General features: G+C 59.5%; 2 protein-coding genes across 5 annotated transcripts in view; one reads left to right on the forward strand and one right to left on the reverse strand.

The window, feature by feature from the left end:
* FLII (FLII actin remodeling protein) lies at positions 1-14,126 on the forward strand. Of its 2 annotated transcripts, none has more exons than XM_054459171.2 (30): positions 1-340; positions 1,949-2,059; positions 2,375-2,446; positions 3,711-3,791; positions 4,120-4,205; positions 4,292-4,453; positions 4,792-4,895; positions 5,257-5,432; positions 5,518-5,675; positions 6,423-6,507; positions 6,833-6,980; positions 7,166-7,299; positions 7,502-7,714; positions 7,961-8,140; positions 9,550-9,632; positions 9,757-9,831; positions 10,082-10,165; positions 10,244-10,415; positions 10,932-11,036; positions 11,117-11,308; positions 11,607-11,795; positions 11,911-12,050; positions 12,135-12,372; positions 12,504-12,658; positions 12,744-12,804; positions 12,904-13,032; positions 13,116-13,222; positions 13,306-13,411; positions 13,543-13,608; positions 13,690-14,126. In XM_054459171.2, exons 1-30 carry the CDS (start codon positions 278-280, stop codon positions 13,822-13,824), a joined length of 3,810 nt encoding a protein of 1,269 aa, XP_054315146.1. In that variant the 5' UTR covers positions 1-277; the 3' UTR covers positions 13,825-14,126. The 2 variants fall into 2 exon arrangements, with proteins under 2 accessions (XP_054315146.1, XP_054315145.1); XM_054459170.2 differs by having other exon boundaries at positions 21-340; positions 7,163-7,299.
* LLGL1 (LLGL scribble cell polarity complex component 1) overlaps positions 14,087-19,924 on the reverse strand; it is a 19,270-nt gene continuing 13,432 nt past the window's right edge. For 2 of the 3 annotated variants that reach the window (XM_054459173.2, XM_054459172.2), the window contains exons 17-23: positions 18,071-18,366; positions 17,232-17,496; positions 16,948-17,062; positions 16,669-16,781; positions 16,319-16,439; positions 16,125-16,204; positions 14,087-15,050 (exon numbers count right to left, since the gene is read on the reverse strand). In XM_054459173.2, the coding sequence (XP_054315148.1) occupies positions 16,126-16,204; positions 16,319-16,439; positions 16,669-16,781; positions 16,948-17,062; positions 17,232-17,496; positions 18,071-18,366 (989 nt within the window). In that variant the 3' untranslated portion in view covers positions 14,087-15,050; position 16,125. The remainder of the gene's footprint in view (positions 15,051-16,124; positions 16,205-16,318; positions 16,440-16,668; positions 16,782-16,947; positions 17,063-17,231; positions 17,497-18,070; positions 18,367-19,924) is intronic. The other variant, XM_054459174.2, reaches the window with a different exon arrangement.

Raw genomic sequence — 19,924 nt, forward strand, 5'->3', positions numbered from 1 at the left:
GGCCCCTGCCCTGGGACGCTGGGACTTAAGCCTGGAGATTGTGGAAGCCTCCAACTCCAGCACAGGGGGGCCCGCACTCCTTGATGCCACCGCAGTCTTCCAACAGACGGGGAAACTGAGGCCCTAAGAGGCCTAAAGCCTACATTTCCCCACGGAACGCGGCGGGTGCGGGCGGGTTAAAGGGGCGGGGCCGGCGCTGGCTCAGCCCGCGGCTCCCCCTAGCGCCCTCGCCCCGGCGCTCCCTAGCCCGGCCCGGCCCGGCAGCGAGAGCGGCGCCATGGAGGCCACTGGGGTGCTGCCGTTCGTGCGTGGAGTGGACCTCAGCGGCAACGACTTCAAGGTGAGCCGGGCCGGGCGCGTGCCGGGCCTCCCTGCAGGCCTTCTCTTCTGCCCGGCCCGCTTGGCCTCCGCTTCCTGTCCCGCTCGGCTCCAGGCCCTGCGTGTCACAGGGACTGCGGCCGGGGCGGGGTGGGGCTCTTCCCTGGCCAGGAATGGACCTCCGAGGCCTCCGCCCGGTGCCTGTATGGGGAGACCGAGGCTGGGCAGGCCGGGGACGGACGCTTGGGCTCGAAGTCCCGCCTGGGGCCCGGCCGGGAGCCCCCACCCCGCGTCCGTGTTCTCGGTCTAGGCTGGATGGTGGCCTGGGGATCGGGCGAGCCTCCCCGCCCCTCTGAGGTCACACGCCCAAGCCAGGCCCTGACTCAGGGATGGCGGCCCGGCTGCCCAGGGGCGGGTGTGGAGCCGACTCATCACTGCCCTCTCCCCGCCACCGCCACCCGCCATCCTGTGTGATCCTGGGCCTCTCACATCACTTCCCCTCCCAGAGCCTGAGCTTTCTCAGCCGGTGAAGGGGCTTAAAAGGCTCCTCCTTGGACGCAAGGAGTATAGTGAGATTTGTTGGTGTGGAGAGTGTGTCAGGCCGGTGTGCCAGGTGCTGGGTGGCAGTTGTCTGAGCAGCTGCTGGACTGAGAGAAAAGGGACCGTAGCCCAGCCCTCCGCAGCCAGTGGGTGGGGCGGGCGGGTGGTTCCAGGACTCAAGAATGAGACAGGCATTGCCTGACCAAAGGGGAAGCAGAGAAAGAGAGGAAGGGAGAGCTGGCTGGAGGGTCAGCCTCACCTTCAGGGTGGGTGACTGGCAGGGTCGGCCTGGGTTGTTGGTCTGGGGCTGGGGCCGAGGAGGCAGGTTTTTCCTGCGTTTACCTGCATGTGTACACACCTTTGACCCCAAGTACAAGTGGCCACACCACTTTTCCCTGACCCCATCCCCACCACCCTAACCTGGGGTCCCCGTTCCTCTTTGCTGAACTGGGAGAGTCCGAGTCACCAGCTGGGAATGTGGCCCTAGGGGGAAAGCAATATCAGCCACAGGCACTGAAGGCACCTGCTGCCCCAGACTTGGTGCCACAAGGGCTGGAGGTGCCGAGGTGGGCGTTCATACACCAGGGGAGTGCAGTGATGCGGGCCTGCCCTGCAGGGTGGGGAGCCACGGTCTCCGCAAGCAAGGGTTTGGCCCTGGCCGTGAGTTGCCTGTGTGCTGATGGCAGGGTGAGGGCACAGGTGGCACCTTTGCAAAGGCTTGGAAGGGGGATCCCCCACCCCAGGCAGCCAGTCAGAGCATGGAATGCTGGGTGAAGGAATTTGAGCCAAGTTAACCACAGAGCCGGGTGCTGGGCTCTCACCTGAAACAAGCCAGTTTTGTCCTGGCCCTCCTGGGGCCCAGAATCCAGTAGGAGAGACAAATCTTAGGCCAACACTTTTGTCACCGGGGGGCTTAAAAGTCCCATTCTATGGGTGAAGAAATTGAGGCGCAATGATGAAATGACTTGTCTGTGTTCTCACAGCTGGTGAGAATTGGTTCTGTGGCTCCCCAAAGGCTCCCATGGGCTGGAGGAGCCATACAAGGTGGTGAACAGGGGCTCTGTGCTTCACCTTGACATCCTTCCCCCAGGGCGGCTACTTCCCTGAGAATGTCAAGGCCATGACCAGCCTGCGATGGCTGAAGCTGAACCGCACTGGCCTCTGCTACCTGCCCGAGGAGCTGGCCGCCCTGCAGAAGCTGGTAAGGGGCTTTGGGCAGGCAGGGGAGGGTCCCTGTGGATGAACCAGGTGGGCAGAGCCTGTGGAGAAGGCAGACAACTTCTCCAGAGAGAGGAAGAACACCGACAGCTGTGAGCACAGCTGGAAGAAAGGGAGTGGGCACCCTGTCCAGGGAGGTATGCAAGAAGAGGCCGGGTGTGTGAGGGAGGGAAGCTGCCAGGGGTAGCTGGGCCAGTGTGGCTGAGGCCTTCCTGGATGGTGCAGAGTTGTGGAGGCAGGCAGGGACTCTGGACACCCCACCCACCCTGCTGAGCCTGTGCTCCCCATTCCGGCCCAGGAACACTTGTCTGTGAGCCACAACAACCTGACCACGCTTCACGGGGAGCTGTCCAGCCTGCCATCGCTGCGCGTGAGTGCTGGCCTGGAGGCCACCGGGCTTGGGGTTGGGGCCAAGGTCCGGTCAGGGATGTGAAGCCTGGGCCAGACACCAAGCTGGGCCAGCATTTCTGTCCACCTCCGTGTCAGGCTCAGAGGCTCAGGTGTCACAGAGGGGCCCTCTCATTAGAGGTTACAGCAGTGCCCTGTGTAAAGTAACCCATGTGGATCAGAGAATTCCATCAGGAAAAGGGTAAAGAAATCCAAAATCTTACCAGCCATTATGGACAATAACTACAGTAATAATAGCCAAGACTGGCTGAGCAATGTTCCCACTATTCTGTTAGGATTTTTTCATATGCTCTAGCCCTCCACTAACGTTGCGGAAGAGAAACTTGGCCACCAAGGCAGATTACTTGCCCTAGGTCACAGAGCCAGGCAGTGGTAGAGCTGGGGTTGAGTGGGGTTTGGCCGGGAGCACCATGTACCTTCTACCCAAGACTTGAATGTCCCAGAACATCAGGCCCTTGGCCAGACCCTGTAGGCCTCAACGAGGGCCATCCCATCTGAAGTCAGAGCCCTGGAGATGTTTAGGGCACAGCTTCTGACTTGGACTCTCTGAGTTCAAAGCTGGGCTTTGCCACTTCCTGGCGATGTGACCTTGTACAAATCCCTTCTACTTTCTGGGCCTCATCTGCAAGTGCAGTGGTTGGGAGGGGCAGCAGTGACCCCGTGAAGCTGCAGCAGGGTGCTGCACAGGCATTCGGACTGGAGAAGTGGCGGGGCAGCTCCGGTGACTCCCGTTGTCACTTGCAGTCACAACACCATTCTCTGGCCCTGTTCCCTCTCATGCTCAAGCTTTCTGCATGTCTGTAAGGTGTGAGGAGGTGTCAGCCTTAAGTTAGGGAGAGAAAGCAGACTTCCTCTCCATCCAGATTCTGATTTCTCTGTGGTCCAGTTCTCTCCCTCTGTTCTAAAAACCCTGACTCAGACCTCACCCCTGTCTCACCTTCTGGAATTAAGAAGAAGAGAAATGGTTTGAACAGAAAAGGTTCCCTGAGGGCCCTCTGCTGGGGCTCCGGGGCACATTTGATCTGGGCTTTGAGGCATGAATAGGAGCTCACGGGGAGGCTAGGAAGAGCGCTCCAGGAGAGGGGGCTATTTGATCAAAGGCCAGAGGTGAGAGAGTCCTCAGGCCTGGCCTCTGGTGAGCTTCCTGAGGAGGTGTCCCTCTCTAGACTCTGTTCCTTCCTGAGAGTGGAAGCCAGGAATTATAGACTCTTATGATTTATTCCCAGGCCATCGTGGCCCGAGCCAACAGTCTGAAGAATTCCGGAGTCCCCGATGACATCTTCAAGCTAGATGACCTCTCAGTCCTGGTCAGTGGCTACCCACTCACCTGGCCCCTATGCTAGCCGGACCATTCAATCCCTACTCACTATAAAAGTCTCTGGGGCCATTGTTATCCCATTTTGCAGATGGGAAAACTGAGTCTTGGAGTGGATAATACCTTGCCTGAGGTCACTTTTGGAGTCAGATCCCTAACCCGGGCACTCTTCCTCCCAAGTCCCTGGCTGTCTTCCTTTGGCCCTGAAACCCCCTCATCTACCCCCACACCCAACTCAGTGCCCTGCCTGATCCCCAAGCTTGGCAGACGCCTGGTGGGGAGGAGACTCCCCTGACCTGGGTCTTGCCCCTTCTACCCAGGACTTGAGCCACAACCAGCTGACGGAGTGCCCACGGGAGCTGGAGAACGCCAAGAACATGCTGGTGCTGAACCTCAGCCACAACAGGTGCCAGGCCAGCCGGGGGCAGGGGGCAGGTGGGCCCTGGGGCGTGGCTGGTGCTGACTCAGGTGGCTCCTGCTCCCCACCCGTAGCATCGACACCATCCCCAACCAGCTCTTCATCAACCTCACTGACCTGCTATACCTGGACCTCAGCGAGAACCGCCTGGAGAGCCTGCCCCCGCAGATGCGCCGCCTGGTGCACCTGCAGACACTCGTGCTCAATGGAAACCCCCTGCTGCATGCACAGCTCCGGTGGGCGCCCCCTCAGACCACACTCCTGCAGAAGCCACCCTGGGGAGTCTGGCTGGGCCCCTTAACTTCCCAGGGCCCTAACGCTTCTCCCTTAGGCCCAGCCATCCCTCCGTGCAGGCAGCACCCCTCAGTGTACAACCTCCTAAGTATCATGTCCACCTCTCAGTCCCGTCTTCCCGCTTACACACCCTGCAACCACCCTTGGGCTTGTCCCTTCAACCAGATGTGACCTCACACCTACCCTCTGGGCCCTGTGCTTTTGGTCCTGCCCCACCAAGCCCCACCCTTGACACTCCCTAGGTGGGCCCTGGCCCTGACCACTCATGTCACCCTGGCAGGCAGCTCCCAGCGATGACGGCCCTGCAGACCCTGCACCTGCGGAGCACCCAGCGTACCCAGAGCAACATGCCCACCAGCCTGGAGGGTCTGAGCAACCTCGCAGGTCAGGCAGCCCCCAGGAGCCCCTCTGAGCTCTGGCCCCCTCTGGGCCCTCTTGCTTCCTTGGGTGGAAGGGGTTGAACCCTGCTCTTCGGACCAATGCCCAGAGGGAAAAGGCTGGAGTTATGTTACAGTGACTTTTGCGATTATGATGATGCCTTAACACTGACTTTATGCCTAGACAACTCCCCCGCAACCCCCGTGTGAGGGAGTTTGTCCAAATGGAGAAACTTGGGCGCACAGCAGTTGTCACTTGCCTAAGGCCACACAGCTCAGAGGTGGCAGAGCTGGGGTTCATACTAGGGCTGGCTGCCCTGGCACCTGCTGTATGGGCCCCAGCTGATGCCCCACACCCTGCACCCCAGACGTGGACCTGTCCTGCAACGACCTGACGCGGGTGCCCGAGTGTCTGTACACCCTCCCCAGCCTGCGCCGCCTCAACCTCAGCAGCAACCAGATCACGGAGCTGTCCCTGTGCATCGACCAGTGGGTGCACGTGGAAACTCTGAACCTGTCCCGAAATCAGCTCACCTCACTGCCCGTGCGTCTGAGGGCCTCAGTAGGGGGATGGGAGGGAGGCCATGAGCCTGGCCCTGACCTCCCACCCCTGCCCGTTCCCCCTCCAGTCAGCCATTTGCAAGCTGAGCAAGCTGAAGAAGCTGTACCTGAATTCCAACAAGCTGGACTTTGACGGGCTGCCCTCGGGCATTGGCAAGCTCACCAACCTGGAAGAGTTCATGGCTGCCAACAACAACCTGGAGCTGATCCCCGAAAGTCTCTGCAGGTGCTGAGCAGGGCTGGTGCTAGCAGGGGCTCTCCCAGCACAGAGAACCCCAGGATGGTAGTCAGAGCCCACCCTGTGGTCTGTGTGAGTCAGACAAAATGAAGGTGGGTTAATTCACCTTTTCTTTTTTTTTTTTTTTTTTTGAGACAGAGTCTTGGTCTGTCACCTGGGCTGGAATGTAGTGGTGCAATCTCGGCTCACTGCAGCCTCCGTCTCCCAGGTTCAAGCAAATCTCCTGCCTCAGCCTCCTGAGTAGCTGGGATTATAGGCGTGCGCTACCACGCCCAGCTCTTTTTGTATTTTTAGTAGAGATGGGGTCTCACCATGTTGGCCAGGCTGGTCTTGAATGCCTGTCCTCAAATGATCTGCCCGCCTCAGCCTCCCAAAGTGCTGGGATTACAGGTGTGAGCCACCGCGCTGAGCCCAGTTAACTCACCTTTGTGGATGAAGACCACAGTCCCATGCCAGCCATTCCCAAACTTGAGCTCCTGAGAGCACCCTTGGGAGGGCACTGTTAGGGACAAGGCCACATGAGGTGGGAACGCAGTGTTGCTTCCCTCCCCTTCTGGAAATCACAGTGCCCATAACATGGTCTCTTGGCTCTGAGAAGTCCTTCAGGCAGAGAATGGAGACCCCCGCCAGTTCCTCTGACTCTACCTGCCTCTCCTCCCCAGGACTAGGGGTTTTCTTGCCCACTTCCCCTTGTCTGTCACCTCCCTGAGGCCCTGGCTGGCCCTGTCTTCACAGGTGCCCAAAGCTGAGGAAACTTGTCGTGAACAAGAACCGCCTGGTGACCCTCCCAGAAGCCATCCATTTCCTGACGGAGATCGAGGTCAGGCATGCTGGGTTTGAGAGGGCTCAAGAGAGACAAGCAAGGGGTGTGCCCTGGAGCAAGGGAGACCCAGCAGAGGCCTCCTGAGGGAGGTGGCCAGTGCCAGGGTGCTCGTGGGGAGAAGGTGGGCCCCACCTCCCTGCATCCAGAGTATACCCCACAGTCTCATTTAAGCCCCCAGACAGCCCCAGAGGTGGGTGGGAGGAGAACCCAGTTCCCTGACCTCTCAGCCCTAGCGGCTGCAGACAAGAGCAATAAACTGGATTAGTGTGTCTGGGAGGTGGGACCCAGGCTCAGTGCCAGCTCTGCTCACCCTACGGGGCAGGTCCTGGATGTGCGGGAGAACCCCAACCTGGTCATGCCGCCCAAGCCTGCGGACCGTGCCGCTGAGTGGTACAACATCGACTTCTCGCTGCAGAACCAGCTGCGGCTAGCGGGTGCCTCTCCTGCTACCGTGGCTGCAGCTGCAGCTGGTGAGTGGGGAAAGGTCTGGCCTGGGAGCAGGGGCTTCTCTCCAGGCCTCAAATGACACATCTGTAAATTGGGTGGCATACAGCTTTCTGGACCCTGGTGGGTGGAGTTGGCCCCTGGTTGGTCACATGCCCAAGGGGGCAGCAGGCCCAGTGAGGGCTCAGCTGTTTGCCCCTCCCCTAAGCAGGGAGTGGGCCCAAGGACCCTATGGCTCGCAAGATGCGACTGCGGAGGCGCAAGGATTCAGCCCAGGATGACCAGGCCAAGCAGGTGCTGAAGGGCATGTCAGATGTTGCCCAGGAGAAGAACAAAAAGCAGGAGGTGAGCCAGGCCACGGCTGGGACAAGGCAGGGAGCCTTAGCTTCTACTGAAGGCCAACCCTGGCCTTGACCCTGGCCAAGAGGGACAGGGGGTGCTGGGCAGAAAGAACAGCTGTGCAAAGGCCCTGAGGTGTGGGTAGCAAGTAAAGACCGGCCTGAGTGGCTTCACAGAGTCAAGCCATGCTCTGTGACTCTGCCCCCAGGAGAATGCAGATGCCCGGGCCCCCGGCGGGAAGGTACGGCGTTGGGACCAGGGCCTGGAGAAGCCCCGCCTTGACTACTCTGAGTTCTTCACGGAGGACGTGGGCCAGCTGCCTGGCCTGACCATCTGGCAGATAGAGAACTTCGTGCCTGTGCTGGTGGAGGAAGCCTTCCACGGCAAGTTCTACGAGGCTGACTGCTACATTGTGCTCAAGGTGAGGGCCGGGCATGCTGTTAGGGGCCATGTGGCCTGATGCCTTCCTCTAAGATGGCTCGGTCCCCACCTCCAGAGCTTGTTCAGGGAGGCCAGGTGGGAGGTGGGCAGGCTGCAGGAGGGGGTCCAGGCGCAGGGGCAGTACAAAGTCCCTGGGGCTGGGAAGCCTGTGCTGTTCAGAGTGGCGTCTCCGGGGTGGCCCTAAGGTCAGGATGAAGGCTGATGTGGCCGGTGCCTTGGCTTCCAGACCTTTCTGGATGACAGCGGCTCCCTCAACTGGGAGATCTACTACTGGATTGGCGGGGAGGCCACACTCGACAAGAAAGCTTGCTCTGCCATCCACGCTGTCAACTTGCGCAACTACCTGGGTGCTGAGTGCCGCACTGTCCGGGAGGAGATGGGCGATGAGAGCGAGGAGTTCCTGCAGGTGCCAGCCCGTTAAAATTGGGGGTGGGCAGAGTGGGGGACCCAGGGAACTCTGGTGCAGGGGCAGTGGGCCCAAGGCAGGTAGGCAGAACAGGTGGGCAGGCAGGGAGGTGGAGTTAAAGGGGGTGGATCAACGATACTGTGCGGGACCTAAGGCAGACCGCAGGGTGAGGTCTAAGGTGGCCAAAGCCGGGGTCAGCAAAGGAGAGTTCTGGAACATGGGGCAGAATTCAGCCGGGCAAGGATAAGGGTACAGGCTGGGCACGGGAGCTGGACCAATGGGCTGACACAGGGGAGCTGAGAGTAGGGTGGAAGGGGTGTTGCCAAGAGCAGTGAGGAGTCAGGGCCAAAACCTGTTATTAGGAGGCGAGGACACACCTGGATGCCAAGGAGGTGGGGCCAAGGGCGGGACCAGAGTCCAGTCTTGAATAAATTACTGAGCAATGTTAGCCGCCAGCTGGTTACACCTAGACATATGTTCGCATGTACACACACATAGAGTTTATGTGTGTGTACACACCCCCACAAGTTTTTTTTACCCACATTCACCCAGGTTTCCACTCTTCCATGAACCCACTTGCTTGTGTACCCTGATATGCGTGCATCTAAACATACTGCTGGCATCTTTACACACGTGGGTGAACGCGTCCATATTTTTCATACATCCCAACACCCCAGTGTGTGTATGTTTCCAGGCACAGATGTGTATGTTTTATTTTAGACAGACTCTCGCTTTGTTGCCCAGGCAGGAGTGCAGTGGCACAATCTTGGCTCACTGCAACCTCCGCCCCCAGGGTTCAAGCGATTCTCCTGCCTCAGCCTCCCAAGTAGCTGGGATTACAGGCATGTGCCACCACGCCTAGCTAATTTTTGTATTTTTTTAGTAGTGATGGGGTTTTGCCATGTTGGCCAGGCTGGTCTCGAACTCCTGACCTTAGGTGATCCACCCGCCTTGGCCTCCCAAAGTGCTAAGATTACAGGCGTGAGCCACCGTGCCCAGCCAGATCTGTTTTTTTTTTTTTTTTTTTTTTGACAGAGTTTTGCTCTTGTTGCCCAGGCTGGAGTACAATGGCACAATCTTGGCTCACTGCAACCTCCACCTCCCAGGTTCAAGCAATTCTCCTGTCTCAGCCTCCCGAGTAGCTGGGATTACAGGCATGCACCACCACGCCTGGCTAATTTATGTATTTTTAGTAGAGACAGGGTTTCTCCATGTTGGTTAGGCTGGTCTCGAACTCCTGACCTCAGGTGATCCACCCACCTCGGACTCCTGAAGTGCTGGGATTACAGGCATCATAGATTTGTAGCACTCAATTCACCTGTACGCAACTCTGTACCCCACCTGAGGGGCAGTGGTTGGTGGGGGAGAGGGCAGCTCAGTGATGAAGAACCACACCCTCACACACACAGGTGTTTGACAACGACATCTCCTACATTGAGGGTGGAACAGCCAGTGGCTTCTACACTGTGGAAGACACGCACTACGTCACCAGGTGAGGGCGTGTGGGCAGTGAGGGGCATGGACCTGGAGTCTGCTGGCAAGGGGTGGAGGGGAGGGTGTTGGGGCTAAGTTAGGCCCTTGGTGCCTACACTGAACCACTCTTGCCCTGCGCCCAGGATGTATCGTGTGTATGGGAAAAAGAACATCAAGTTGGAGCCTGTGCCCCTCAAGGGGACCTCTCTGGACCCAAGGTGAGCCCCAACAATGTGAGGTGGGGGTGCTTCACCCTCAGCCTCCTCCCCACCAGTGGGGGCAGGTGTGGGCCTCTTAGAAGAGGAGGCCCTCTAGCAACCCCTTTAACTCCTGCCCACGAGCTTGGCAGGGGGTCCCTGAGGCTTACCCAGAAACCCCATAGTGAGGGATTTTTTTGGTGGGGTCGGAGCATGGGGTGACCATTGCCCCATGCGCCATCACAGCTCCTTCCTGCCCCTTCCTGTCCAGGTTTGTTTTCCTGCTGGACCGAGGGCTAGACATCTACGTGTGGCGGGGGGCCCAGGCCACACTGAGCAGCACCACCAAGGCCAGGTACAAGGACACCATGGGGTCTTTTGTGTGAAGGAAAGGGGTGTGAGCCTCGCTGATGACTTTGCATCCTGCTCTCAGGCTCTTTGCAGAGAAAATTAACAAGAATGAGCGGAAAGGGAAGGCCGAGATCACACTGCTGGTGCAGGGCCAGGAGCTCCCAGAGTTCTGGGAGGCACTGGGTGGGGAGCCCTCTGAGATCAAGAAGCACGTGCCCGATGACTTCTGGCCGCCCCAGCCCAAGCTGTACAAGGTGAGCCCTGCTGCTGAGGCCCACCTTGGCCTCCCAAGTTCACCCGCCGACTGGGGGAATGGACTACACACCGATGTAGTTGGCTGTGGGCTCCCTCTCAACTTTGGTGGGGAGAGGGTGCCACCTTCTGGACAAGGAACAGTATGAGCAAAGGTCCGGAGGCTGCTTTTGAGAAGTAGCCTGACGGAGTCTTTCCAGGATGGTGGGGCCGTAGGGGAGACAGAAGCACCTAGTGCCAGGGCTGGGAACCTTGGCTCAATTATCCAGATTCTTGTGAACAGGAAAGGGACAAGTTAATTAGAAATGGCATGAAGGGCCTGGAGAGGGCAGGCAGGGAAAACACCATTTAAAAGCCCTTCTGAAAGGATATCCCTAAAAAGACCTTGAAGGGGAGGGGGAAACAGAAGCAGTCAGTGAGCCACGCTGCAGGGCAGGGCTGGTTCCAGAGCAGAGGGCTGTGTGGGTGAGGTTCCTGTCTCCAGACCCCTTCCCTGCCATGCTCATCCTTCCTGCCAGGTGGGCCTGGGCTTGGGCTACCTGGAGCTGCCGCAGATCAACTACAAGCTCTCCGTGGAACATAAGCAGCGTCCCAAGGTGGAGCTGATGCCAAGAATGCGGCTAGTAAGAGATGCAGGAGGAGGGCGCGGGGCCGGATCCCTCCCCGTTGGCTGGGCTTTGACCTCCAGACTCCCGGTCCGCAGCTGCAGAGTCTGCTGGACACGCGCTGCGTGTACATTCTGGACTGTTGGTCCGACGTGTTCATCTGGCTCGGCCGCAAGTCCCCGCGCCTGGTGCGCGCTGCCGCCCTCAAGCTGGGTCAGGAGCTGTGTGGGATGCTGCACCGGCCACGCCATGCCACGGTCAGCCGCAGCCTCGAGGGCACCGAGGCGCAGGTGTGCTTGCAGCTTCGGAGGCCCCTCCCCAGGATCCTTCGCACCCTGACATGCCCTGACCCCTGTAGTTCCACTACCTCCCTACAGAGCTGGGCCCAAACCCACCTCCTCTTTGCTGACTCTGCCCAGGCCCCGTCTCCTCTGCAAGCTGCCCCTCTTATTCCTACCTCCGTGTCCGGGCCCCGCCTCCCAAGCCCCGCCCTAGATCCCCCTTGGGTCCCGGCTCAAGCCTCGGGCTACTTCCTCCAACTCTAACCATGCCGCACCCCCCATGGTTAGTTGATGGCCTCCCTGGCAGGTGTTCAAGGCCAAGTTCAAGAATTGGGACGATGTGTTGACGGTGGACTACACACGCAACGCGGAGGCCGTGCTGCAGAGCCCGGGTCTCTCCGGGAAGGTGAAACGCGACGCCGAGAAGAAAGACCAGATGAAGGCTGACCTTACTGCGCTTTTCCTGCCGCGGCAGCCGCCCATGTCGCTGGCCGAGGTGGGGGCAGGGCCGGGACGCGAGGGGCAGGCCGAGGGCGGGGGCAGGCCGAGGGCGGGGCCTATGCTGAGAGCGCGCTGAGACCTGCCGCGGGGCGGGTCCCTGCCACCTGCAGGCGGAGCAGCTGATGGAAGAGTGGAACGAAGACCTAGACGGCATGGAGGGTTTCGTGCTGGAGGGCAAGAAGTTTGCGCGGCTGCCAGAAGAGGAGTTTGGCCACTTCTACACGCAAGACTGCTACGTCTTCCTCTGCAGGTGCCACCTCAGCACTCCCTTCCCCAAGTCAGTCCCCTGGTGCTGGGGGCTCGAGGCTCTGCTCACAACTTTCCAACCCGGCAGGTACTGGGTGCCCGTGGAGTACGAGGAGGAGGAAAAGAAGGAAGACAAGGAGGAGGAGAAGGCTGAGGGCAAAGAAGGCGAGGAGGCAACAGCTGAGGCAGAGGAGAAGCAGCCAGAGGAGGACTTCCAGTGCATCGTGTACTTCTGGCAAGGCCGTGAAGCCTCCAACATGGGCTGGCTCACCTTCACCTTCAGCCTGCAAAAGAAGTTCGAGAGCCTCTTCCCTGGGAAGCTGGAGGTGTGCCTGGCAGCCCCGCGAGCCCGAGGCCAGGCGGAGGGGTGTGGTGGGGCCCAGACCCAGCGAAGGTTAGGCTCCCGAGGGGCAGGCGGGGGTCCAGGGAGCTGCCCCTAACACTTCCACATCCCCAGGTGGTACGCATGACGCAGCAGCAGGAGAACCCCAAGTTCCTGTCCCATTTCAAGAGGAAGTTCATCATCCACCGGGGCAAGAGGAAGGCGGTCCAAGGCGCCCAACAGCCCAGCCTCTACCAGATCCGCACCAACGGCAGCGCCCTCTGCACCCGGTGCCTGGCTGGGGGAGGACGCAGTGGCCAGCAGGGGTCAGGGAGCCAGGCCTGACTCCTTGCTGATGCCCCATCCCTTCCACAGGTGCATCCAGATCAACACCGACTCCAGCCTCCTCAACTCCGAGTTCTGCTTCATCCTCAAGGTGGGGTTGTGGGTGTGAGTCAGGACTCCGTGGACCAAGGGGTGGGGTGTTTGGGGGCTGAGTCAGCTGCAAACACCCCCACCCCTGCACACTCCCCAGGTTCCCTTTGAGAGTGAGGACAACCAGGGCATCGTGTATGCCTGGGTGGGCCGGGCATCAGACCCTGACGAAGCCAAGTTGGCAGAAGACATCCTGAACACCATGTTTGACACCTCCTACAGCAAGCAGGTCAGGGGGCGGGTGGGCAGGTGGGCACACACAGGGGAGCCAGGGCAGGCAGGGGCCCTGGGCTGGACTGGCCTTTCCCGCAGGTTATCAACGAAGGCGAGGAGCCTGAGAACTTCTTCTGGGTGGGCATTGGGGCACAGAAGCCCTATGATGACGATGCCGAGTACATGAAACACACACGGCTCTTCCGGTGAGGCCAGAGCCCTGACCCTCCCCTCAGTCCTGGCACTGCTACTTATGACCTCTGGCCTCACCTTGACCCTTGATTCCCAGGTGCTCCAATGAGAAGGGCTACTTTGCAGTGACTGAGAAATGCTCCGACTTTTGCCAAGATGACCTGGCAGATGATGACATCATGTTGCTAGACAACGGCCAAGAGGTGTGATGTTGCCACTAGCCCTGCCCATCCGAGGAGGCGCCCATAGTCTTGTAAATGGAAATTCTCGGGCCAGGAGCAAGGGGCTGTTCCCAGGCACCCATGCAATGATATCTCCCCTGCTTCCCCCACAGGTCTACATGTGGGTGGGGACCCAGACTAGCCAGGTGGAGATCAAGCTGAGCCTGAAGGCCTGCCAGGTAAGCTGGGTGGAGGGAGGGCCGAGGTGGGCCTGTGGGCAGGGCAGGGTCATCACCCAAGGCTCACTGTCCCCTTGCCAGGTATATATCCAGCACATACGGTCCAAGGAACATGAGCGGCCACGCCGGCTGCGCCTGGTCCGCAAGGGCAACGAGCAGCACGCCTTCACCCGCTGCTTCCATGCCTGGAGCGCTTTCCACAAGGCCCTGGCCTAAGACAGGCTGGCACAGCCCCAGGTTTGGTGAGGAAGAGGAAGGGGTCTCATCCACTGTCTGCTAGCAAAGAATGTACTCAGGTGACAACGCCTGCTCCAGCCACGTCCAGTGCCACAGTCCCCAGTAGCCTCAAGCAGCATCAATGGGGATGACCCTGACAGGTGCCCTCAGGTGTCTGGGAAATCCGACTCCCCCCCCAGTGTGAGTGCACGTGTGAAGCCCCCTCACTCTTCCGCCAGGGATAAAGCAGATGTGGCTGCCCTTTAAGAGATATTAAATGCTTTTATTTTCAATATTAAAAATCAGTATTTTTAATATTAAAATGGCGCTAATTTTAACAAAACGACAGAAAAAAACCCCAAGGTACAATCTACAGGGAAACTCATCTTGACCCCCCCACCCCCCCCACCCCCGACACACACGCCTGACTAGGCCCCAGTTGTGGGTGCCCAGCAGAGCTCCCAGTCACATCCATGCCCACACACACACACACACACACACACACACTCACTCATGACAGGCTGGGGACTGGCCCAGAAGCAGGTACCAAAATAGTTTTAGAAACAACTGTCCAGCCCAGGCGCTAGAAAAATACTCTTTGCAGGGCTGGGCGTGGTGGCTCACGCCTGTAATCCCAGCACTTTGGGAGGCCGAGGTGGGCGGATCACGAGATCAGGAGATCGAGACCATCCTGGCTAACACGGTGAAACCCCATCTCTACTAAAAATACAGAAAAAAATAGCTGGGCGTGGTGGCGGGCGCCTATAGTCCCAGCTACTCGGGAGGCTGAGGCAGGAGAATGGCGTGAACCCGGGAGGTGGGGCTTGCAGTGAGCAGAGATGGGGCCACTACACTCCAGCCTGGGCGACAGAGCAAGACTCCGTCTCAAAAAAAGGAAAAATACTCTGCAAAGTGAGGGGGAAGGATGGTGTGTGGAGGGGGAGGTGGCACAGGTGCTGGGCCCCACCTGTCCTCTTCCTTAGGCAGCGGGCCCCCAGGGCAGCCAAATGCCTGCAGGAGGGCTCAGTTCTGGCCCAGGTCCCAGGCCCACACCCTGGGGCTGGTGCTGCTCCAGGGCCCAGGGTCAGGCGGGACAGGACAGCAGGTCCCAGTGGAGCCTACAGGTTAGCAGGCGTGGTTCTATGTTAAGGGGCCAGGCAGGTGCCAGGGATCCAGCACTCCAGCTCCGAGCAGGGCAGGTGGAGGTCGGGATAGTTCTGGCCTTCCTGGGAGAGGGAGAGAAGAGGTATCAGCAGAAGGTGAGGGAGGGCAAAAGAGGGCAGATGGATTGCCACAGCGGCCAGACCACACAGGTGCTGCCACTGTCTCCTCTGCAGGGCAGGCATGGCCCTTCAGTGACCGCCTGAGATAGGCTTGCTGAGTCTCCAGATGGGTATCCAAGCGCCAGGCCACATATGCCCCACTGAGGCCAGGGAGAGACACCAGACAGAGCTGGGAGGTGTCCACGTCCTGTGCAGGGTGAGGCTATGGCCTACAGTCAGGTGGCAGGGAGCACGAGGCAGCAAATGCGCTGGGCAGATCTATGGGCCCCAGATCTAGGTGAGAATCCACACAGATTCAGGCAAGGGTAAGTCAGCCACTTGCTGGGCCCAACCCGATGAGACCTGACCTCATGCACCTCAGTGATCTCATCTATGAAATAGGCTGGCCAAACCAGCTCCCAAGCCCCAAACTATTGCCAACTCTAAGTGGTTTAACCTGGTCTTGTCGGCCGGGTGCGGTGGCTCACGCCTGTAATCCCAGGACTTTGGGAGGCCGAGGCGGGTGGATCACGAGGTCAGGAGATCCAGACCATCCTGGCTAACATGGTGAAACCCCAACTCTACTAAAAATATAAAAAATTAGCTGGGCGTGGTGGTGGGCGCCTGTAGTCCCAGCTGCTCAGGAGGCTGAGGCAGGAGAATGGCATGAACCCGGGAGGCGGAGGTTGCAGTGAGCCAAGATCACGCCACTGCACTCCAGCCTGGGCGACAGAGCAAGACTCCGTCTCAAAAAAAAAAAAAAAAAAATCTGGTCTTGTCCTAACCACCACCTGTCACATGCAAGGGCTGAGGGGCTGGCCCTGCTTTTCTAATACCCAACCATGACACTGGTATCTGTGTGAGCCCCAGAAGTCCCCAATTGAGGCACTCCATGGAAGGCAGCCAGGTTTCAGAGTGCCACCATCACATGGGCCTGCCAGGGTCTCAGGTGGAAGACCAGGGCCAAGTGGTACCCAGACGGGCTGAAGGGGGTGGACGTTGCCAGTGGTGAGGACCAGGGCCCCACCCCTGCAGCACCTCATTTGATCAGGATGGCACAGGCGTGGGCCTCGTCTTCTGCCAGGTTCCTCAGGTTCTTCTCCGACTCCTCAGAGGAGCTGCAAGATGGGGATGGTGCTCAGGGGTGGGGGCGGGGGAGCCCCTGGCAGCCCTGGGGAGGGAGGCCTAGGGGACAGGGCAGCCCCTCCTGTGGACCTGCCCACCAGCCTCACCCCAGGAAATCCTTCACATCTTCCACTGTGACGTCCCCTGTCGTGTCCAGCGTGGTGTCAGCACTGGTGGCTGAGTCGATGGACATGGGTGAGAGTGCAGCCTCGGGTGGCTCTGGGGTGTCTGCAGGGAGCAAGTGATCAGCCCCTACCAGGACCCTTAGCACCCTCTGCACCTGGGGGCCTAGGGACACAGACCCATAAGGCAGCCCATGGTGAGGGGTGGCACCCGTGAGCACACAACCACCCATCTCCTACAGAAGCCTGCCCGATCCCTGAGCTATGTGAGTCCTGACTCCCTCCCCCAGGGCACCATGGGGCCAGGGTCTGGACCCCTTTCATGCCCCCCTCACCAGGTCCCTTGCTGTGGGCTGGATCAGGGCTTCCATCAAGGCTCTGTGGGGCCAGCAGGATGCTTGGGGTCCCATTAGCCTGGCTCAGCTTGGGTGACTCTCGGATCCTGTAACTGCAGAGATGGGGCCATGATGGGGACCATAGGTGGATGACTTGAGGCTGGCACGCTAGATCCTTGCCCTCCCACTCCCGAGCCCAGGGAAGGCAGATCTCGGGGGTGGGATGAGACCTGGCCCTGGGCACAGGTCCCCCAGGCTAGGGGCTGCCCCTCCACACACCTGGCCTGGGTGGCATCACGGGGCCAGTTAATGTCCAGAGAGCAGAGCGGCTCTGTGATGTTCCGGGCACTTAGGGAGAAGCGTTCAAATTCTGACGGGGATATCAGGTAAAAGCCTGGGTAGGCAGAAGAATAAGGAGTGCAGTTAAGAGATAGCACCAACCACAGCTCCTCCGTGACCTGGGCCTGTGCCCACCCGGAGTGCCCTTCCTGCTCCCAAGCAGTACTGGTCCCACTCAGTTCGCTCGCCTGAGGAAAGCCTCCTCGGCCTCTGCCCCGCCTCACCCTGGCCATGGCGCGTAAAGACGCATGAAGCGATGCCGCTGATGTCCTCTTTCCGGATGCAGGAATAGTGCACCTGGGGCCGCAGGCCAGGCACCGAGAAGACGTGGACATCACCCAGGTTGGTGAGGCAGGCCAGGCAGGTCTCAGCATAGTCCTCGCAGGCCACACTGGCAAACGTGGCCAGTGCCACCTTGCGCACACGACAGCCCTCATGGGCCGTCAGCTTGAACTTGGTCTTCGCGCTCACCTTGGGCAGTGTGAACACCTGACAGCAGGTGGCCGGTGAGCACAAAGTCTGGCCCTGTCCTCATCCCCAGGGCCCCTCACCCTCATGGCTGCTGACCCACCAGCCCCCACCACAAAGCCCAGCTGCATGCTACGTGGCCTCCCCTGCCTGTACACCTGGCTGCCCCACTGAACTCCAGACTTCACACTGTACTCCAGAAACCTCCCAGGCCCTCTCTCGATCTGTGACAAAATCAATCACAGAGTGCCAAGGTTATGCAGCTGGTATCCCCATCAAACCTCGAGTTCTTTTGAGGCAGAGCCCCTGGGGACTGGGCTCAGGGGTCTAGGCCCGGTACAGGAGCCTTGTGTGGCACAGTGAGATAGGACTAGATTCCTGCCCTCCCAGGGGAACTCAGCAGGCTGCAGGGGCATCAGGGTTCTTGGGTAGGAGTTCTCTGCTGGCTGGGAGTGTTTTCTGGGGTGCAAGAGAATTAGGGTCCCAACAGTGGGAGATACAGGCAGGAAGGGTTTCTAGAGGGTCCAATGGTGTCCATGAGGTTGGGGCCTGGAGGCGAGTCCCCCAGAGTCCCCCACAGCCCACAGTGGCTCACCTTGAACTGCTCCTCAGATGCGATGAGCACAGCGTGACCACCCTGCATGTCAGGTGCCTGCGCCAGGTCCCGTGAGGCCTCATAGGGCTCAGGCAGCGGGCGGCCACGCCCGTCCAACACGGCAATGGCCACCACAGGCGCCCGGTGCATCAGCTGCACCTCCTTGCCCAGCACAGCCTCCACCGCTTGCTCAGGCCGCTTCTCACCACCCACTGCTGCTGTCGGCACCTCCAGTGCATAGGCGAACACGGAGCCTGAGTTGGTGCCAGCCCACATGGTGGGCCCGTGGTGGGCCCCTGCAGAAAACGAGCGCGTAGGAGGGTGCTCCCTGTGGGCCAGGCATCTCCCCTGTGGTCTTCCCACAGACTGCAGGTCCCTCCCTGCCTCTCTTGTACCCCTGCTTCCTAACTATGACACCCTGGGACTCAGGGCTGGTTCCCTCCTGTCCCACGCCTCCCTGGTGACCTCCAGCCTCGAGGCCTGAGACCCCAGCTCTATGCTGCTGACTGCAGTTGGAGCCCAGGATGCAGCCCTTCTGCAGAGGCCGGAACAGTTGTAGCACATCTGCACAGAATGCTGATGGGCACCCAAACCAGACCCTGAGCCCTCCAGCCCCATCCCACTGCACCCTCAGCCCCCATCTCAGGAAATGCAGCTCCATCCTAGCATCACTCAGGCCCCAAGCCCCACAAGACCCCGACTCCTCTCTCCTCCCCTGCATCCCCTTGCTAGTCCTGTCAACAGGTGTGCCTTGTCTTAGCCCTGCTTCACCCCCACTGTCTTCAGTGTGTTCCCTACATGGAAGCCGCCAAGCCTGGGGACACCTAGGATGCCCATCCATTGACCCTGCTCTGCCTGTGTGAACTGAACCTCTGGGGGACAAGCTTTAGTGGAGAATCGGAGCCCAGCCCAGCAGAAGCAAGAGCAGACTCACCGCCTGCTCCCTGATGACCCAATGGATCCTGAGGCAGTAAGTGTCTGCACAACTCAAAACATGCCCAACAGGAACCCCAGCCGGCCATGAACATGAACCCATCGGCCTTCTCGGGCCAGTGGAACAAGTTTAATACCCCAGGCTCCTCTCCTCTTTTGGGTCTTTGTAGTCAAAAAAAAAGAAAAAGTCAAAGAACCCCCCACCTCCACCTGCACCTGCCACATCCAGACAGTGGGAAAACCCACTGCACAAAGACCCTCGACAAATAAATGGCATCAGAAAGCTGAGCTCATAGACCAAGCAGATGACACTCAGGAATTCACATCGGTTCTACAGGGCATGATGTGAGCAGTGGCTGTCAGTGACATCTGTCAGGAACACGCTGAAGTACTTGTGTCTGGGTTTTCATTTAAAATACCCCGGCAAAAAAACAGCAAAGAGTGTGGGGGAGGGGAGCAGACTCCGCAGGGGCACATGGCTGTGGCAGGCATGTGAGGTATGTGGGACAACTTTGCACCTCTCTATTTTTGTGTATGTTTGAAATTCTCCCATTGTACAAGTTCAAAATCAATCAGTGACTCAATCAACAAACCCAGGACCTTCCCAGGGCTCCCAGGCCACTGAGAATCAAAGCCAGGTCCTCAGCCTCTGGCCAGCAGCAGTATCTCCCTGAGCCACACACTTCGACCCTCACCTGCTCCACTCCAGCCAAGTGGCTGGGCAGCTGCCCACACACATGCCCGGCTCACAGCCTGGGCACTGGCCGGTGCCCCTCACTGTCATCCACCAGGCCTCAACCTCCCTTCTCCTGGCTCAGATCTGAGAGGCCCACCCAACTCACTCAAAAATCCCTTACCATCCAGCTCCCCCAGAGAGACTGGGGTGACCCAGCAGTCCCCCTGGGGGAGCTGGATGGTAAG

Source organism: Pongo pygmaeus, chromosome 19, assembly GCF_028885625.2.
Source record: "Pongo pygmaeus isolate AG05252 chromosome 19, NHGRI_mPonPyg2-v2.0_pri, whole genome shotgun sequence".
NCBI lineage: Eukaryota > Metazoa > Chordata > Mammalia > Primates > Hominidae > Pongo > Pongo pygmaeus.

Bases quoted from the DNA above. Each gene is read 5' to 3' on its own strand.
- FLII (XM_054459170.2), top strand. From the start codon at position 278: ATGGAGGCCACTGGGGTGCTGCCGTTCGTGCGTGGAGTGGACCTCAGC. The intron at 11,796-11,910 runs GTGGGGGCAGGG...TGCCACCTGCAG, and splicing joins CGCCCATGTCGCTGGCCGAG to GCGGAGCAGCTGATGGAAGA. The intron at 13,609-13,689 runs GTAAGCTGGGTG...TCCCCTTGCCAG, and splicing joins TGAGCCTGAAGGCCTGCCAG to GTATATATCCAGCACATACG.